Source organism: Momordica charantia, assembly GCF_013281855.1.
Source record: "Momordica charantia cultivar OHB3-1 chromosome 8 unlocalized genomic scaffold, Mcharantia_2.0 BLBB01000008.1, whole genome shotgun sequence".
NCBI lineage: Eukaryota > Viridiplantae > Streptophyta > Magnoliopsida > Cucurbitales > Cucurbitaceae > Momordica > Momordica charantia.
Window position 1 is genome coordinate 9,209,667 of NW_028275166.1, and position 20,353 is coordinate 9,230,019.

General features: G+C 31.5%; 2 protein-coding genes across 3 annotated transcripts; both read left to right on the forward strand.

Annotated features, from left to right (window-relative positions):
• Positions 1-859: 859 nt before the first annotated feature.
• Positions 860-8,272, forward strand: PGLCT (plastidic GLC translocator). Of its 2 annotated transcripts, XR_002602234.2 has the most exons (15): positions 860-1,266; positions 1,481-1,743; positions 2,851-2,965; positions 3,139-3,206; positions 3,486-3,618; positions 3,696-3,795; positions 3,897-4,009; positions 5,669-5,762; positions 5,892-6,045; positions 6,430-6,576; positions 6,664-6,737; positions 6,824-6,912; positions 7,009-7,123; positions 7,483-7,760; positions 7,934-8,272. XR_002602234.2 is itself a non-coding variant. In XM_022292481.2 (14 exons), exons 2-14 carry the CDS (start codon positions 1,494-1,496, stop codon positions 7,663-7,665), a joined length of 1,635 nt encoding a protein of 544 aa, XP_022148173.2. In that variant the 5' UTR covers positions 860-1,266; positions 1,481-1,493; the 3' UTR covers positions 7,666-8,272. The 2 variants fall into 2 exon arrangements, 1 of the variants encoding a protein (XP_022148173.2); XM_022292481.2 differs by having other exon boundaries at positions 7,483-8,272.
• A 6,168-nt stretch (positions 8,273-14,440) lies between these two features.
• Positions 14,441-17,038, forward strand: LOC111016883 (Core-2/I-branching beta-1,6-N-acetylglucosaminyltransferase family protein). The gene is made up of 2 exons (XM_022292437.2): positions 14,441-15,018; positions 16,264-17,038. Exons 1-2 carry the CDS (start codon positions 14,467-14,469, stop codon positions 16,915-16,917), a joined length of 1,206 nt encoding a protein of 401 aa, XP_022148129.2. The 5' UTR covers positions 14,441-14,466; the 3' UTR covers positions 16,918-17,038.
• The last annotated feature ends 3,315 nt before the right edge of the window (positions 17,039-20,353 follow it).

Below are 20,353 nucleotides of genomic sequence, written 5' to 3' on the forward strand. Positions count from 1 at the left end.
GACGTAGTGATTAAAACCGATCTTTAGAACTAAAAAGAAATGACTGAAATTACAGATATAAAAAACAAACGAACAAAAGAAAAATTACAATCAATATATCATTCCGTTTGATAGTTGCTGTAGTTTATTTTTTAGTTCTATATTTTTTAAATAGGTGAGGGATATTTAAAAAATAAATGTAAAGTTTAAGAATATTTTCTTCGATAAAGTGATCCTGATAAATTGACATATATCTCGAATAAAGAGGTTGTGAATTTGATCTCTATTTCTACATGTTGTACACTTGTACTTTCAAAAAAAGAATATTTTTTCTCAAGGAAAAAAATTAAATTTTGATAGGATCAGGATGATATTTAATTTGATATTAAAGTTACCTACTTAAAGAAAATAATTAAATGTTGATTAATTTCTTACTTTAATTTTTAATTTTAGCAATATTATTAAGTAAAAAATTGGCAACACAAGCATCAACTATCTTACCTGTTAGAGGTTGAATCTCCCATCCCTGTACTAAAAGTATCTTTTAACAGAGACTAAATTATTTCATAAATATTCATAAACTAGATTTTTAAAAATCTGAAAGTATATAGACTAAACCATAATAATTTAAAGTTTAAGAATAAGTAATTACGTAGGTACATTGGATAAAATGGAAACAATACAGAGAAGAATAAATAATTACTTTAATAAAAATACATCATGGAAAGTGTTTTTAGATCAAATGTTATTTACCCTACTTGAAAATATTAAAAATCATATTCAAAAGTGATATACTTCTAGGGGAAAAAAAACAAAAAAAAGGGGAAAAATGATATTTAACTCTAAAATTATTATGTATGTGATTTATGAGATTTGACACCGTCGTAAAATTTTATCTATTCGACGGTTTGTTGCGATGCTTCAGCCTTCAACTGTCGAGTAAACAGCGGGATCCTCATCTTTTCGAATCATGTGAATGTTTAGTTAATTAATGCTTCAAATTTACGAGAAATCCAATCCGATTCCGATTGATGGAGCAGAGATAAAAGAAGTAGAAACAGCCCCAAACCATCGGATTTTTCTGTTTGCTTTACTTTCTTCCAATTTTTCTCTTCTTAGTGAAACGCCATTTCTCTCTCTTTCTGCGGATTTTTCAAAGCATTTCTTCGCTGTCACTGACGAGATCCACTAAATAGAGAGGAGGAAGAAGAAGAGATACAAAAGGAATTTTGCAGACACCCAAATCAGAAAGCTACTAACCGATTTGCTTTGTGGGTTTCATCTACAGTAAGTTTCTCTCTGTTTTTCCTCTGTTTTCTCTAAGATCAAACCATTACTTAGATCTCCAACCCATTTTCTCTGTTTTTTACTTACAATGCACTCAAAGACTCTAATACCCACTTGGGTTTTTGGGATAATTCATTAATTTAGTTTGAGTTTCTTTCTTTGGGATTTTATTAGTTTAGGGGTTTGACTTTGTGGGTGTGTGGAATTTTCTCAGGGGGGGGATAAGAATGCAAGCTTCGGCGTTGGTAAATAGTGGCGTAAGTTGTTCTTCTGGGTTTCAGAACCGAAGGATTTTTCTGGGGGAATCTGGTGGGCGTTTGGGATCGGGAAGGCTCCGAATGTCTGAGAGGAGGGGTTGCTGTGGTCTAAGCTTCGGCTCTGAAACTATGGAGACTGAGATGAGACGTTTTCGGCTTGGATTTGATGGCATTTCTCGTTCCTCTGCTAAGTTTAAGTCACTCAACACCCACGCTTATGGTACTCTTTATCTTCGCTGTGGTTGATTCAATTTTGTTTTGGATTCATTCTTCTAGAATGTAACTAAAGGAAGTTGACTTTGGCCAAATTGATTCCCACTTTTGGCCCAACTCTAGCTGTTCGCTTTCCATTTTGAGCCAATCTTTCTTCTTGTTCGTTTTAGTGGTTTTCTGAATTTGTTTTGTTTTACTGAAGTTGGTATGCGATTGTTCCTTGAAGTGTTCATATGTTTTCAATATTGATGATATAGATGTCATCTATATCCTCTGTTTGTGCGTTTGGTAGGAGTTTTGAATTGGTAAAAGGTAATAAAACATATGCTGTTCTAATAACAATTTAAAACATTTTAAAGCGCTTTTAGAATTCATTTTTCAAAGGTGCTTCACTTACAGTCAAAGGGATTTTGAAAATTTCTAAAACACTTTTAAAATGCTTTTGGATCGCCTCCTTCAAAGTTGCTTATTAAAAATGTGGTTCACTTAAAAACATTACTTTCAACATTTATTCCAAACTCACTTTGTGTGTGTTTTGCATCAGTTTCAACTTCTGAAGGCCTTTTTCTGCACAGTTTTATTTTAAGAAGTTGTTGATTTACCTGTGGCGAAGTGATTGTAGATGCTTCATGCTTGCCAATGTTCGTTGCTCTGGTTCCTAATTTTGCAGTTAATTGCCATGTAATTTAATTATGACAATCCTTTATAAGCCGATTGTGGTTCGATGTTGCCTTCACATCTTTCTTTGACATTGATAAAAAAAACATCCGTCCTTAAAAAGACAGAGTTGTACATAATCTTGTCTTGGGTTTCATGGGTTTATTGCTGTGGTGATTTCTCCCAAGGACACTCTCACTTATTCCTTCTTTTCTCTATTACCTACAGAATGACGTGTGGATTTTGTGCAAGTAATCAGATTGCTGGACTATCTTTCGATATGCTGTTCTGTTGTTATACCTCGATACTCATACTATATGTTTAGTTTATGTGGCTCTTTGCAAAAGATCTTTAAATCCATGCATTTCGAGATGTATATTCCTCGCTATTGATATTGAAGTTTTAAGTATATACATGTAGATCATAATATCGCTAACTTGTTGGTAATATATTTCAGATGAGGATGTGGAGGGTGTTGTTCCTGCCAAGCCTAAAGGCAAACCTTCTGGCACTGTTCTGCCATTTGTCGGTGTTGCTTGTTTAGGAGCCATTTTATTCGGTTACCATCTCGGGTACAATTTTCATGGAGTAAATATATTAAAAACCTGCCTCACCACCCAGCCTCCCCCTCTTCGAAAAAGAAAAAGAAGAGGAAAAAGAAAAAGAGAACTGAGAGGAAAAAATGTCAGTGCATAACTTATAATATAACTCTGTGTACGGCTTACAGTTATGTTATTTGTTTCAGGGTGGTAAATGGCGCTCTTGAGTACCTCTCCAAGGATCTTGGAATTTTGGAAAATACTGTAGTACAAGGCAAGGATTGTAATATATTTACTAGAATCTCTCTCTCTCTCTCTCTCATACACACTCATAGTTTATGCATCTAGTCGTTTTTAGAAGTAAATTTTCAGCAACATTGCTTGCTTGAGTTGATGAATTGGGAGGTTCTCTAACTACCATTTTTTGTGAATTTCAGAAATCATTGTAATTTATCTTCTCTAATTCCTTCTTAAACTTTCAGTTAAGCTCTTAATATTGTTTCTTCTCGATGACTATTGAACTCAAATTTTCACGATATGACATATTTTTTAGGATGGATTGTTAGTACACTCCTTATTGGTGCCACGATTGGATCTTTTGTTGGTGGAACATTGGCTGACAAGTTTGGCAGAACTAGGAGTTTTCAGTTGGATGCAATCCCGCTCACGGTAGGAGCAATTTTAAGGTCGGTATCTTACGTGACCATATCATGTTGTAATCATCTTTCGAAAGCGATGCGTAAAGTGTGCCAAATATTTTCAGTGCTACTGCCCAGAGTGTGCAAACTATGATAATTGGGCGCCTGCTTACTGGTCTTGGCATCGGTATTTCATCAGCTATTGTGCCACTTTACATATCTGAGGTATCTGTTTTTGAGAGTTTTTGTTACGTAAATTTCGATATTATGATCAAATTGCCATTTTTTGACTTTGTTTTACATTCTTTATTTAAAAAAATATGCAGATTTCACCAACTGAAATTCGTGGAACACTAGGATCTGTGAATCAACTTTTCATATGTGTTGGAATCCTTTCAGCATTGATAGCTGGATTACCTTTGGTAGGAAACCCTGCTTGGTATGTGTGGCTCATATCTATTAATTTTCCCTTCCACTTCTTTTTTATGAAATTCTTTACTGCTTTGATTTTATATTTATTATGATTTATGCTTGCAAATAAATGAAGTGAGTTTATTTATTTCTCATCTAAATTATATTTGTAAATTGGAGGTTTCAATAATGGTAAAGGATTAATACAAAACTATTATTTCTGTTTTTAGCTTTTTGATTTATGTAACTAATGATGATTGACCTATATATTAATTGGGATAATTATAATTTATAAGAATCACCAATTTACATGCTTTTGCCACATTACAATTTTTTTTGGGCAAATTATTTTTGTAATTATTAGGTCTTAGTTATACTTAGATTTTAAACCTGCCCTATAACATATGTTGTATAATATAATAATTTATATGTAATGTATAAATGTATTATATTTAATACAAATTGAAATTTATATACTATATATAATAGTAATTCATATTAGTTTCATTTTTTAAAAGACATCACGATTACGTACCAAGGAAGTAAAATAAAGAGTTAAAAGATTAGCTTAAAAACTTCTAATTTAAATTTAAGAAATATTAATTAGAACTCTTAATTTTTAAAAAGCATAAAATTTCAATAATAGTCTTAAAAAATTAAGTTTGAAAAGAAGGCTTGTTGAACAAAAAATTTGTGTTAAAAATATAGTATAAAAAGGTTGATTCAATAGGCCGATCCAAACTCGAGGTGTCCCTCGTGGCTTGTGTATGCAATAGGCTGATCCAAACTTTGATTCGACGAGCCTCATTGGCCGGGGGTGATGGATTGGGCCTAGGCCTTGGTGAAAGGGCTTGTCTATCAAGCTTGGGTCACCAACCCTTATGGCATCCTTATCCACACCAATGTATACATTTTGTTTAGCCACATATTAGCATCATGGAGATGATACTCCCAAGTCCCAACAACTCTTTTGTAGGGTTATGCATTTTATTTGATTGGCCAGCTGCAAATCTAGCATAATTTAGGCCCCCCAAAAAAAAAAGTTAAAAAAATAGAATGCACGATTATTAGAACTTAATATGACTATCTCGATCAACATCTATGCGATTATTTCTTTTAAGAAATGCTCTTTTTGCAACTACTTTAACAAATACATATTCACAAGTATTTTAGAAAATGAGGATATTGGCTCGTATTTTCTTGTTTGTTGATATCTATTGAAATTACATTTGAGAAAGGATAAGAGGACCAAAGATATTGATTCGTTAAAAGAGCCAGTACAAGGTCGACCTATATCAATGACGGTGTTTCTATTCGAGTAATGATTTAGGTTCTGGATTTTTGGATATCATATCAAAATACTCATCTGTGAGAACTCATCTTTTAGTATCATTTGTGATGTGCATTGATGAAAAATATGTGGCTCAAAAATTTGAATACTGTTTTATCCATGTAAAATGAATGTACATATAATATTCTCCTTGAAAATCGTTCACTAAATCTCTTTGCTCTTGAGACTTGAGATTCTACATAGGTGAACTGAATTCATCTAATAAAAAGAGATTGATGTTTGCTAGAGGATTTACTTGACTTCTACACCCAAAAAAGAATTTTTCTAATTCATTCCATGTTATGAGCATATAAGTGTATCCTTTTCTGATTATTAGCGTAATACTTCTTTTATCAGGTGGAGGACAATGTTTGGCATTTCTATGGTTCCAGCCGTTCTATTGGCCATTGGAATGGCAGTGTCTCCAGAAAGTCCACGTTGGCTTTATCAGGTTACCATAAATCAATAATTACTCACTAGCTATTGAAGCTAAGATATATGGGCACTACATTATTTTCTAGTTATACATAGTTGCATGTACTCCGTAGTAAAGCGGTGTGGTGAACAACACTTTGTGCAGCAAGGGAAACTTCCTGAGGCCGAGAGAGCCATAAAGACACTCTATGGAAAAGAGAGAGTAGTTGAAGTTATGCAAGACTTCACAGCAGCAAGTCAGGGTTCGGTAGAACCTGAAGCAGGGTGGTCCGATCTGTTTAGTAGCCGCTATTGGAAAGGTAATCTCAATATTTTGGACAAGTTCTAGTTATCCAACTATATTTGTGCTTATTGGCCTCTTGGGTTGTTTTCAATCACTTAATTCGATTTGCATTTAATGTGCTTGAGACTTGTGCTTCATAAAAATGAATTGGATGGTTCATTATCATTTTGCTGTGTATCGTTTTTGGCATGAATTTTAAGATAAAGTTCATGTTGTCATCAGTGCTTAGAGAGATTAATCCTATTCAGAAGTTGAGATGGATATCTGTTGCTTTCCATTGGTTACGACTTCTATATTGCATTTTGGGTCGCTTTCTCTTTTACTCATATGGGATGTGATTACTGCAGTCCTATCAGAATATGTACCCTTTACCAGTTACCACTAACCTATTTTGTTGCAGTTGTTAGCATTGGAGCTGCACTCTTCCTGTTCCAGCAGTTGTCGGGGATCAATGCTGTGGTGTATTATTCAACATCGGTATTTCGCAGTGCTGGAGTTGCTTCTGATATTGCAGCTAGTGCTCTTGTTGCAGCAGCAAATGTCTTTGGTTCGTTCTTAATCATTTTTTTTACTAAAGCTTGTTTTATGCATCAACACACCCTTTTGTAAAATGGGGTGAAAAATAATCTTCCAGGCACCACTATTGCATCTTCTTTGATGGACCGTCAGGGACGGAAAAGTCTTCTGATCATTAGCTTTTGGGGAATGGTATGTTATTTACTTATGTGCTCGTTACAAGCGATTAATCCGTATATCTCTTGGGAGATGACACTATCCTTGGTGACTGTTTATAGGCTGCTTCTATGTTGCTGCTCTCTCTGACCTTCAGCTGGAGTGCTCTGGCTCCCTATTCAGGCACCCTGGCAGTTCTCGGGACTGTTCTGTAAGACATCCTGACTTTATCCGCGTTCTTTGAGATGATTAGCTTATATCTTTCTTTTGTCATGTTTAGAATATGAATTTTGAACTTTATTTGCAGCTACGTGTTATCCTTCTCACTTGGGGCAGGTCCAGTCCCTGGCCTTCTTCTACCAGAAATATTTGCCTCGAGAATCCGAGCGAAAGCAGTTGCTTTATCTTTAGGCACTCATTGGGTAAGTTTTTAGAAATAGTGCCGCTTTTAGTATCAGTTTACCTACTGGAAAGAGCTCTTGATATCCTATCAATTTCACTTCCTTTGTCATTTATTTCATGGCACTATAATAAACAATAGACTTCAACCAAGAGATGAGAAATGCAAAATAGGAACCATAAGATTATTAAAGTTCACAAAGTTTTCTTTGCTCATTATTTTCTCCCCTATCCAAAATATGAAATGAAATATAATAATAGATAAGAACGAGCCTGACATGCCCGCGCACACACAACATCAGGCTCTACGGAGACCTTAAGACTCAATTTACGTGCTTTTGTTCGTTCTACTATAGTGAATTTTATTGTATTCCTCTATCAGATCTCAAACTTCTTCATCGGCCTCTATTTCTTGAGTGTTGTAAACAAGTTCGGCATCAGTAAGGTCTACTTCGGATTCGGCTTTGTCTGTTTGCTTGCTGTACTGTATGTAGCTCGTAATATCGTTGAGACGAAGGGGCGGTCGCTGGAGGAAATAGAACAAATACTTAGTGCCACAGCTTGATGGATTTAACTAGAAGCATGCGGCGATAAGTTCGAGTCTATATTTGAGTTTCAGTCATCCTCCATCTACGGTGGTCTGCCGTTCTACATTGAACGGTATGTCCTTTTTTCTCTGATTTGTACCATCAAACTATACTTTTCTTTTTGGAGGTCAAGTTGTGAACGCTGATTGTTCATATTGGTAACATTAGCTGGAATTTTGAGCATAGGGACATTGCTAAAGAACAATGGCACTTTGTTTTCTTGATCAATTTAACTGAATAATCCAGATGCTGGACAGATAAACTAAATCGAGAGAAATAATAGAATCTCCAGGGGTGCCGAGGCGTCTTTGAAAGATGTTCGATCCTTTGCTAGGTTCAATGTCTCATTTTGAGCATAAGTTTGTAAAGACTTGTAATTATTCGATAGATCTCATGCTTTTTTTTGTATTATATACTCTTTCATTTTTCTGCTAATTTTTTCGAGTTTTATTGAAGTCTTAGATTTGAAGCAAAATTTGGCAGGAAAATATTTGGGGCTAAAATTCTAGGTTTGTGGTAACAGAAGGGAATTTTAATTGTAATTGATGTGTTTGGCCCCAATTAATGAGTTTAAATGTGTTTTTATTTCGTGTTTTAAAAAATGAATGATTTTTTATTTTTATTTACTTTTGTTAAAATAGTAAATTTTAAAAATTTGATTTCATATGCTGCGAGTTATCATTTATGTTTTAGTTCGTGATATTTTTTTTTTATTTTAAAAAGTTTAGTTTAGTCCTTGTTTTGACGTTCTTTAATAATACTATGGTGATGGATGAATTTTAAAATTTACTGATAATAAATTGAGATGATATGATGAAAATAGTGAGTGGACAAAAATTTAGAAGAGAAATTAGGTCATCTGCAGAGTTTCTAATTCCTCCATGTTAGAAGTTTGTTGAAAATTTGATATTTTTTCTGTGGTTTCTATTTCCATGAAGTATCAAACCAAATAAGTTCATCGTCTAAGAATATACTTAAAAAACGTTAAAATGTTAATTAAAGATTAATTAAAATGAAAATTTTAAAATACTATAGTTTATAGGATAAATTACCTTTTTAGTCCTTTAGGTTTGGGTAATATGTCCACTTAGCCTCTAAGTTTCGATATCTCACACTTTCATCCTTCATTTTAGAAGATAATTCGCAAAAATATATATTTAACCTTTATCATTGAAAGTTCATTTAGTAAACAAAATAATATAATAGCTATTTTATGGTAATTAAAGTTAGGACTTTTTGACTCCAAGAGAATAAACAAAAGGGTAAAATATATTTTAGTCTCTAAATTTCAAGATAGAAGTTTATTAGCCATGAAAACAAATTAACGTGTAATAATGTAGCAGTTAAATGGATGAGTGGATTCCGCTTACTTGGATAATTGATGAGTGATTTCTTGGAAAAATAGAGAAAAATGTCACATCAACTCTAAAACAAATATAAATTTAATATATTTTGACACTATAGAAAGTTATCTTTAAAAATTTATTATGTGATTTTTGCACATATTTGTGGAGTTTTTCCAGTAAAATTTCGGTATCTAATTTTTTTGTAAATGGTTACTAATTGGCGTTCCTCAAGCATATACACCAAGAATAAATCTATAAACGTGAAGCTAATACTACACAACACTTCAATCCCAATAATTTTTAATCATTTATTTAATGTTATTCGTTACCCGATCATATTAACTTATGTACCCTTTAAATAATTTCATGATAGCTCAACTAATGATTTTCTAATGATTGGTGAACTACCATTTACTTTTCATATAGTGCTATTCAACTCTCCATTTTTTCACGTTTTTATATTGTTATGCTATTTGACCAATTATTAAAACAAGAAAATTACAACTTCATCGTAGCTCATTAAAAGATCGTGAGTTCGAATCTATATTCTTCCATGTTATACTAGAGAAAAGAAAACTAAAACCATGTTTTTGATTTTTCAAATAATTGAATAATTATTGTGGCCATTTGAATATTATAGTTTTTAAAATTTCTTTTGACCATCTAAAGCTATAGTTTGTAAGCAACAAAAAAAATAATCATGGACAATAATAGCTTTTAAGCAAGATATGAGGACAAAAAAAAAAAAAAGAGAGAGAGAGAGAGAAAAAAAATGTAGTTATATAGGCCTTTCATGATTTCTAGTTTCTTGTTGTTTCTTTTTCAATAAATGAAAATAGAACTGCATTAGGGAGTTGCTTCTTGATTTCTAGATTTTTTTTTTTTTTTTTAATTTTTATTGATAACCATTTTTTGTTTATTATTTTTTTAAAAATTTAAATTAAAAAAGTACATTTATTATATGAAATTTAATTTTAAAATTATAAATATTAAAAAATTGTTATGTTATCTTTATCTTTTAATATTTAGTTTGCATTTTATAAGTCAAGAACAGTGCTTCCAATGGGAACACACCACAAGAAGCTTGACTTTATTGTTCTAAAAATTTCTTCACAATTTAGAAACATTTCTTGAAAATGAGAAGCAAAAAATAACTACCAAATGGTTATGTTTCTCGAAAATTCAAAACGAAAAAAAAAAGGAACATTATCGTTATCAAATGGGTTGATGAGAGAACAATTGGATCATTCCAAGGTGGACATAAACTAATGCTAATTTTCCTTAAAAGGTGAAAAACTTCTGATGAGAGAATTTAGCAAATTTCATGTCTTAAAACAGCTGTGATGGATTACTAGTGAAGCAAAAACTTACCAGACTTGTTCCCAAACATAGTTGGATTTGGAAGCACATGTCCAAGTTGTTAAAATTAGTTTGGAAACTAAATTGGGACAAACTTAATAATCTAAATTAAAATAGGTCAAAATGAGGATAAAGAAAGTTTCATTTTTATTTTTATTTTTTCAAAGAACATTACATCAAAAACAAGGTGGCTCAAATCTCCTACTCCAATGAGATAAATATGTTTTTAACTATTAAACTTTGTTTGTTGTGGCGAAAGTAAAAGAAAAATTGTTAGTTGTATCAGTTTTGGTAACATTACTATATAATTTAAATTGAGTTTGAAGAGAACTCTAGATTATATCTTCGAACTTTATCGTTTTTTTACCTAAATTATAAAATACGGAGAAAGAGTAAGAGTGAGTAAATTAAAAGAATGCATAGGTAGATTATAATACTACTAAATTAATTAAAGGAAGCCAAAGTTTGGAGTTTGAAAGTCAAAATGGGAAAATGGAAGCCTTTTGTTTTAAAAACATAACTTCAATTTTACTCTAAGTGAAGGTTGGAGATTGCTTTGGAGCCACCCTTCTCCCAATGTTTGATTGACCACACTAAAGAAGTCTTTATTTATTATTTATTATTTATTATTTCAAGAAGTCTCCTTGTGGAATTTATAGGATTTCAAATTAAGGGTTCAAAGAATAAATACAAAAGCTTGGGGCAATGCACCTTATAAACAGGCTAGTATATAGGTACTCACCTACCAAGATTATCCATTTCTAGATGTCTTTTTTTTTCTCTTCATTTTATAAAGTTGCGCCTCTTGTTTCTATCATTTTTATTTACTTTTTGTTATCACTATGATATATGTAAAAGACGTTATAATTTTGTATAATTATTTATTTTAATTTTATATCTTTTTTTAACTTATGAAGTTAATAGTTTATAAACAAGGATTATTTAAAATGTTTTCACTTTGTAATAAAATGTACTAATGAAAAATTTAATGGTAATATTGATGATAATTAAATAATCAATTTTTTTAGAATAATTAAGTAACCAAATTTACTTAAGATAGTAAATAGTGAAAAATTAAATAAATTGTTGATAACATTTTCTCTACGGTAAAATTTATGTCGAATGAATTTGTATACTCTTGTTTACACTTTGATTTCCTTGAAAAGATAATTGAATATTTATTTTAAAAATTAATCGTTGGAAAAAAATAGATGGACAAATGTATTAAAAATATTTTATATATCCTTAAAATAATATTTCCTAATTTCAAAAGAAAATGGACTTTTGTAAAATTAAATAATTAGTTTATAAATTATATATTTTTTTTAAAGAAAATTAAACTCAACCAACCAAACAAAGTTTAATAAATCTAGTTTAACAAAACACAAACTTAACAAACTTAACAAACCGAGACTTAACACCAACCAAACATAGATTTAACAAACCCTAGTTTAATAATTAAAACGAGACTTAACAAATTTAGACTTAATAAACCATGTCAAAACAACGAACCAAACATCCCTAAAAAAACAAATTACAAAAGGATATTATTGATCAAGAAGTAAGATCAACTAGAACTTTGTTGTTGTCTGGTTGATTTGGAAAAACATGAAACCTAAATAGAAAATCATCTAAAGGTAAATTTATGACTAGACAGTAAATAAAATACTACGGTTGATTTTCACAATCCTACTTGTTTTCGGAATTGGCCAAAGCATTAATGTCTCCAAGACTACTTGAAGAAGAAGATATCCTGCAAGGTAAGGAGTTAAGGCAAGGAGTTAGCACTCCGAAGATTTTGTCAGTAATGAGTTTTAGAGTAATCGTGCTTAATTCAAAAATTCGTATACCTCATTTCTTCAATATTTTGGTATTATTTTAAAAAGATAACCATTGATATCACGTATGAAGATCGTGTCTATTTAACAATTATCTTCAAGATTTGTGGGAAGAATTGCACCTAGAGACAGTGAAGTTCGACAAAGATTGTTTGAAGTTATAATTGTTCGACATGTTCGACATACTCTATTTGCCTACCGTCGAACCGTACTTCATCGTTACTCTTGATTAATAGACTCTTAGAAGCTTTTAAATAAAGCTAAATACACTATTTGAAGGATCGAGAATCATTTTGCAAATTCCTCACTTCACATTTATTATCAACTTTAATTGACTAAATTTTTTCCTTCCTTAACTTTGACTCTCAAAAGCTAATTTTCTTTGCGCGTAGAGTAAGTTGTAGACCTAACTACAAGAGTTTGACTCACATGGCCCTATATAATATTTGATTTTGCTCAATCAAATTATAATAATAAAACTTCAAATTGGGGTGACAACTTTTACAATCTTGTTCACATTTTTTTTTTGTTCAAATCTTGTTCACATTTCATTATTATGATAAAAACATATTATATCATTGATAACATATGGATGATGAACGCTTAAAGGATTAATTAGTGGGACTATATATTGAATACGATTTTTTAATTACCTTTTTAAGAACAGAAGTACAACAAAATTGTATTTGTACAACTAATTTTTTAAGAGATATTTTATATTGGTATTTAAAAAAAAAACTCTTCATTTCAATTTCTAAATTTATCATATTATAAATAGTGATATGGAAATTGATTTCTCCAATCCAAAGATCAGAAAGAACCTCTACTTTAGTGATATTCATGGTTTTTTTTTTCCCTTGAATTACAAATTTAGTTCCTGGATCTTTTAAGTGGTATGTAAAAATTTGTATCAAATAGGTCTGGAATTTTAAAGTGACTAACAAATTTGTACCAAAAATAATTTTATATCTAATAGGCCTATGAATTAAAAAAAAAAAGTGTTGAATGGGTCCATTACTAATTTAAAATTTTAGGAACTCCCATTTTAAAGTCAATTCAACACCTATGATTCCTCTATCTTCCCACATGCAATGCAAATTATAGAAATCAGAATGAAAAAAAGACAAGCTAATTTGTCTTTGGAAATAGTAATAGTTTTTCAAAGATTATATATTACTTGCCCCTAAACTTTCAATGCATTCTATATTGGCATCATTGTGTAAAGCATGCCAAGTTTGAAGTTTCTTAACTTCACACAGTCCTTTAAAGGCTAGTTAGAAAAAATATTAGGCGTTTACCGATGAATATTCATCTTTTATTGATTACCATTAAAATTTTGATAAATGCGAGAGAGAAATATTAAAAAAAAAACTTTTTCAATTTTTATTCCTATGCTTATATGTATTTCATGCTATTATACATAGTAAGATAAAATTTATTGTGATTCATTAAATATAATATACTTTTTTTTAGTATAACATGTGGGGTGGGAGATCGAACTCACAACCTCATAGTTGGAGATATATGTCAATTATCACTAAACCATGTTCATTTTGACTATAATACAAGTTTTATCATTGCTAGATCGATCCATTTAACGATGAATAAGTAAATAATGAGAGTTTTTTTTTTCTACAAATAGGAAATGAATAAAGTTCTTGGAGAGAGAAAAAAAAAAACAAAAAACCGTCAAAATTTTTGTTGGTGCTTAGTTGTAAAGAAGAGTGTTAATGGATTAAGCACCTAAATATATATTGTTCCAATATCTATACATACAAATAATAAAAAAAAAAAAACTCCCTCTCTCTAATTATCACACCAAAAAATTACTCTTAATTTGAAAGTCGGCAACTGTTTTTCTTCTTTTACATTTTTCTTAATTAAAAAATGTCTCATTTTAAAGTCAATTCCTCACCAATTATTTCTCTATCTTCCCCCATATGCAATATATTATCCAATTATAGAAATCAGAATAAGAAAAAAAAGACGAGCTAATTGCCTTGGAAATAGTATTAAATTAATACTATTAATTCTAAGGGTATGAAACATAGAAATCTGGTTCTATAACTTCACTTTCAAGTACTCTCCAAAAATATTTGAACAACGCTCTAGTGGATAAAAGACTTATTTACGAAATACATTATTGAATCTCTACACCTATATATACAAATAAATCCAAACCAAAACTCCCACATCTTTCCCACCACTCTCTCTCTAGATTGAAGAAAATTAGAAGATGGGGTTTGATCAAAAGCAGCCACAATGGATTCCCAAGTGCCACAATCCCCATTTACACCTCAAACATGTCTTCCATTTCCTCTTCTTTCTTGTAGGCTTCTCTCTTGGAATCATCCTTTGCTTATACTTCAAAACATTCTCCCTCACTCCCCAACCTCCTCCTTCTTCCTCCCCTCCGACCCCGTCTTCTCCGCCACCGCCACAACCGCCCTCCCCTCCGCCCCCGACGTCATCGACGACGATTCTAGTCTTATCTAACGCCTCTTCAAGCGTTTCCCTTGAACAACAAAGCTCTCTCCTCCACAACATGACCGACGAGGAGCTGTTCTGGAGAGCAACCATGGTTCCAAGAATTGAGGAGCTCAATAACTCTGCTCCGAAGGTGGCCTTCATGTTCTTGACGGCGGGGCCTTTGCCACTGGCGGTTCTGTGGGAGAAGTTCTTTAAGGGCCATCATGGGTTCTACTCCATTTATGTTCATCCACATCCTTCTTATGCTGATGAAATCCCTCAAGATTCTGTGTTTTACGGTAGAAGAATCCCTAGTCAGGTTAGTTTCTTTGGTTGCATACAACATTATATTTTCCGTGTTAAACTTTTAGATTGGTGGGTGATTTAACATCAGGTACATTAGGGTGTCTGATATTTAAACTTTTGTAAATTTTTGTTGAGGACAATGATATCCCTCGTACTCTAAGTATCTCCACAATATATGATATGATATTGTCCGCTTTAGATATAGTCCTCACAACTTTGTTTTTGATTTCACTTAAAAACCTCGTACCAATGGAGATAACTGTTCTTCCTTATATACCATGATCACTCATTTCCCTAACCAACATAAGACTTTGTTTGTACCTACAAACCCAACAATTTTTACTGTAATTCTTTTGGATGAATTGATAATTCAATAGCAATACTATAAATTTAAGTTTTCAATATATATATATATATTCTCAAATAGAAGATTTCAATGATGGTATTTTTTTTATAGATAATCTTTAACTATTTGTAATTTGAGAATAAAATAGCCATTAAACGGGACTTTGTTGATAAGGATATATAGTTCATATTTTTATTAAAATTGTCTTAAAATGTAGAAATATTGTTGAAATACGTGCAGCTAGGTAAAAGTTTACTAGTTGTCCGAAGAGTTAGAACAAAAGAAGGGTTCGATCCTGGCTTAGAAGGAAGAAAAAATGTTTTGGAGATAGCAAAATTTTAAATTATATTTAAAAATACATATTTATTTTATGATATTTATATATTTACCTCATAATTTATTTACCTTCTCACGCTTTTAAAAAATTGATTTAAATACTATTTTGATTCATATACCATTCATTAGTTTTAAAGTCTTTAAAGTTTCAGTTTTTATTCACAAACTTTAATTTTGGCCTTTGGACTTTTGAAAGAGTGACGGTTTTGGACACTACATTTTCTTTTTATCTTGTTTTTCTAATCACACTTTTTAGTAAATAATACTACACTCAATCAGTTTTTGAAATGTAGCCATAATTTTGTATTAAAGAATTGCATTAGTACAAAATTTGTGTTAAAGTTTTGCAAACATGAATCAAAAAGGTTGATTTTAATTAAAAATACAAAAATCAAAATGAACGTTTTGAATGTATTAAAATTAAAATGAAAAAAATTAAGAGTACAAAGACCAAAATTAACATTTTAAAAGTGTATAGACCAAAATGATCGATGAAAAGTAAAATAGTATTTAAACCGAAAAAATTATACCCAAATTTTAAAAACTAAAAAGAGTTACTTTGACTTGTATATGCAGCCTGTTTATTGGGGAACTTCAAGCATGATAGATGCAGAGAGACGGCTTCTAGCCAACGCCCTTCTAGACTTGTCAAACCAAAGATTTGTTCTCCTCTCAGACTCTTGCATTCCATTGTTCAACTTCAACACCATCTACAATCATCTCATCACTTCAAACCTAAGCTTTCTCGCCTCCTTCGATGACCCGAGGAAGTCCGGCCGCGGCCGCTACAACCCTAAAATGTCACCTGCGGTGAACGTAACCGATTGGCGAAAGGGTTCCCAGTGGTTTGAGATACACCGCAAGCTTGCCCTCCGCATCGTCTCCGACACGAGGTACTATCCGATCTTCAAGAGCCATTGCCTCCCCCCTTGCTACATGGACGAGCATTACATACCAACTTTGGTGAATATGTTGGAGCCACAGTTGAATTGTAATAGGAGCATTACTTGGGTTGATTGGTCCAAGGGAGGCCCTCATCCAAGAAAATTTGGATGGAATGATATAACCGATGAGTTCTTGAATTGGATAAGGTTTGAATCAACATGTGATCAAGATCATCATCAAAATTCTTCCACTTCCATTTGTTTCCTTTTTGCTAGAAAATTTTTGCCAAACACTTTAGAGCCTTTGCTACGGATTGTTCCTCTATTGCTTGGTATTGATCCATAGGAAAATTGTTGTGGTATGATGACTCAATTTGTAAATTAAAAGTTGGTTAAAGGCATTTCATTTAAAGTCGGAATTTGTTATACAGGAAAGTATATATTATCAATATTCATGGAGTTTGATCTCAAAATCAATTGGTGTAATTTATTAGAAACATTTATTAGGTCTCTTACCTTTTCAATGTGAGATTCTTAACATGTCTCTTTAAGATCGTGATTCTTTTGGCTCATCGATGTTGATCGGACGTTCGTTTGCCCTTTTTAGACAATGATACCATATTAATATTCATGGGTTTCATCTAAATTAACAATGAGAGGAGTGATCCATGTCTGTTTTAAACATTTATTAGATCTCTTTATCTTTTCAACGTGAGATCCTTAACATATATATGAGTAGTAGAAGTATTTTAATGATTATGGTTGGAATAGATGATATTTGATCCAATCTATATGACCATTTATCTTTTGTATTAAGGATTCCACATCGAAAAGAAAATAGACGTTACAATAGTTTATAATAACATGGGCTATTCCTATTATCAATTGGTTTTGAGATGGAATCAAAGTGGTCGTGGAATTCTTATAAAAATAGAAAATGACCCAACTTTGAGGATCTCATTACTCATCTCCTTATTTCAGTTCATCTCTACGAATGTCCCTCCACCGCTCAATAGGTAAATGCTCCTATAGGGATGTTCAGGAGTGGGGCGAGATCGGGGTAGGTATTCCTTGAAGGGAATTCAAAGAAGGTAAGTCATTTTTTCGTTAGTTGACTAGTAGTGTCAATTAACTTTAAGGATCATTTGAAAACATTTTTTGAAACTAATTAAAAGTAATCATTTTGAAATTCAAATGACTTAATAGACATTAATTTCAAATCTCAAGGACAAAAAATGTTTTTTCTTTATTTTTTTTTAAGTATGGTTAATATATAATTTTTAACTAGTCTAGTGTGAATCCCCTGTCAATAACTAATTGACTATGTTGCTTGAGGTTAAATAATCCTCGGATAAGTACTATGTGAAATGTCAATTTTTAACTTAATAGGTTGAAGTAAATCACTTATTAAATATATTGAATGTTAATCATTGATCATGTTTTAATGCAACTCAATTACTAAAGATATTATATGCAAATTACTTGATCAGTTGAACTATATTCAAATTGGTAGATATGTACGATGTGTATAAGTTTTAAATAAATATTTATATTTAATTAACTAGCATAAGCAAACATCAATTCTCACAATATATTGGAAATGATAAAGAAGGCTATTTTTGTCCATTTTGTACAAGTTTGGTGGCTGGGCCAGTCTTTTTCTCAAGTTTGGGCCTTAATAAGGTCCTCTCTCTTTTTTTTTTCTTTTATAAATATCTTAGAAGCCCAGCCCATTTCTTATATCAACATTAGAGTTTTTACTTTTTTAAAGTTATTTTTCTCTCATCTCTCTCATAGTTTTGCCTTCTTTTCGAGTTCTCTTCGTCTGATCATCTTCCTCTTCTCTTCGCTTCTTGCCACCACTTTTTTCTTCCTCTTCTCTTATCTTGCTTTCGCTAGGTCGCTCTCCCGGAGATTCTATTTCGGCTAGCTTTCCCTTTGATATTTCGATAAATTTTTCCTTGTGTGGGATCTTATTTATGTATTATAGTGTACGGATCTTGGAGACTACGTTCTTGTGAGATATTATTTACGTTTTAGTATGTGAATTTTGGAGACTTTGTGTCCACTGGTTATGGGATCTTAATAATGTTTCAATGTATAGAGGGAATGAATCTCATTTTTATTTGATTTCATATGTTTTACTTGATTTTAATGGATATTAAAGTATATATGTTACATTTTTTTTCATGTAATGACACATTTCTTCCATATAATGACACGATAAGGAATCGATGGAACCGAACCAACCCAACCCAATTTTTATGGGTTGAATTGGGTTGAGTTTGTAATTTAATAAATGCTAGTTTGGGTTAGAAGAATACCCCAAGGATAGGGTTGAGCCTAACATGGCGTTGCACCCAACCCAACTCAACTCATGAACACTCCAGTAAAACATTCAAAACTGAACTATAAAATTCTCACAACTTATTTATGAAATTACACAGGTAATGTAAAAATGCTCAAATTCACTAAAAAAAATATTTGACAATATGAATTAGATCCTACAAAATATTCTTGTAAGAACGCTCATAGTTAACCATAAATCTTTACAACACTTGAGAAATAATAATTAACTGAAAGTATTAGTTTACAACTTAACTTACTCAAATTTAGTATTCATTTTGATAAAATTTAGTCTAAACGACTCACTGACTGAAGCACAGGAGAAAAAAATATAACTTTTCTCTAATAATTTAATATTAAAACTTAAGTAAACAAAACACAACAATTATCTTAGCTTTAGTACTTAAAAAATGTTGGTTGTCCTTCTTAGTCCTGCTTTTGTAATGATCTGGTTTCTTTCATTTTTTTTAATTAAAATTTCACCATGACACTGCATTCACTAAATTGTAAGTTTGATCTTATGGGAAATTGAAACTTTTAAAATCATAGGAACCAAATTGAGACTATAGCGACCAAATTTATATCTTAACAAAAGAAGTTGCATATAAAAATTAAGATTTCAAAATTTTCCTATCTTTGCCTCTCTAAATTTCTAAAATTGAAGGCCATATTTAAACATTCCAAATGTAAAATTTTGAACTTTGCCATCTGTTTAAAAAATTTCTCTATCATTTCAAAAGTTTTAACTACTATCTTTGACTTTTCATAAACGTTTCAGAAATACCCTTTGAACAAACATCCGTTAATATTTTGAATCGAAAGTCGACGTGACATAATTTAGAAAGATATGATAATTAGCGTGGAAGCTTGTGTAGATTAAGTTTGAAAAGAGAGGAAATGTTCACTCTTAAAAGGAACGATTAGGACAAAAAAGATAGATAATGGACAAACAAACCGATCTCTAGACAATAGAGAAAAAGGACTTTTTAATATAAAATTAAAATGTTAATATTGAACCTTTTAGAAAGATAGAGATATTTTTGAAACAGAGAGTAAAATTTGTTTGCTAGGCCCATTTCGAGTTGAACCAAAAACAAAGAAAAAGCCGAACAAGGGTGTGGTCTTAGCTTATAAATGCTACGACAATAACTTGAGCACGTAGAATTCGCAACTTGCAAGGCTTACAGGCTATTGCCTTGCCACAGACACAATACCACAGTGTACGAATTGCTTTTTCTTTAATTCATGATGGAGACATCTGTATTGTATTTATTTATTTATTTAGATGAAGCACACATTTTTGGTTTGATATGTCACTCTAAAAGAATAAATTCAATCAACTACCTGACATCCACGACATAGATGTCGGATGTAGGTGTTAGATGGTTTGAGTTAAATGTCGATGTCGATGAAATTATTGAGATCTTAAATCCGTA

Bases quoted from the DNA above. Each gene is read 5' to 3' on its own strand.
- PGLCT (XM_022292481.2), top strand. From the start codon at position 1,494: ATGCAAGCTTCGGCGTTGGTAAATAGTGGCGTAAGTTGTTCTTCTGGG. The intron at 6,738-6,823 runs GTATGTTATTTA...GACTGTTTATAG, and splicing joins TCATTAGCTTTTGGGGAATG to GCTGCTTCTATGTTGCTGCT. The intron at 7,124-7,482 runs GTAAGTTTTTAG...TTCCTCTATCAG, and splicing joins TATCTTTAGGCACTCATTGG to ATCTCAAACTTCTTCATCGG.
- LOC111016883 (XM_022292437.2), top strand. From the start codon at position 14,467: ATGGGGTTTGATCAAAAGCAGCCACAATGGATTCCCAAGTGCCACAAT. The intron at 15,019-16,263 runs GTTAGTTTCTTT...TTGTATATGCAG, and splicing joins GTAGAAGAATCCCTAGTCAG to CCTGTTTATTGGGGAACTTC.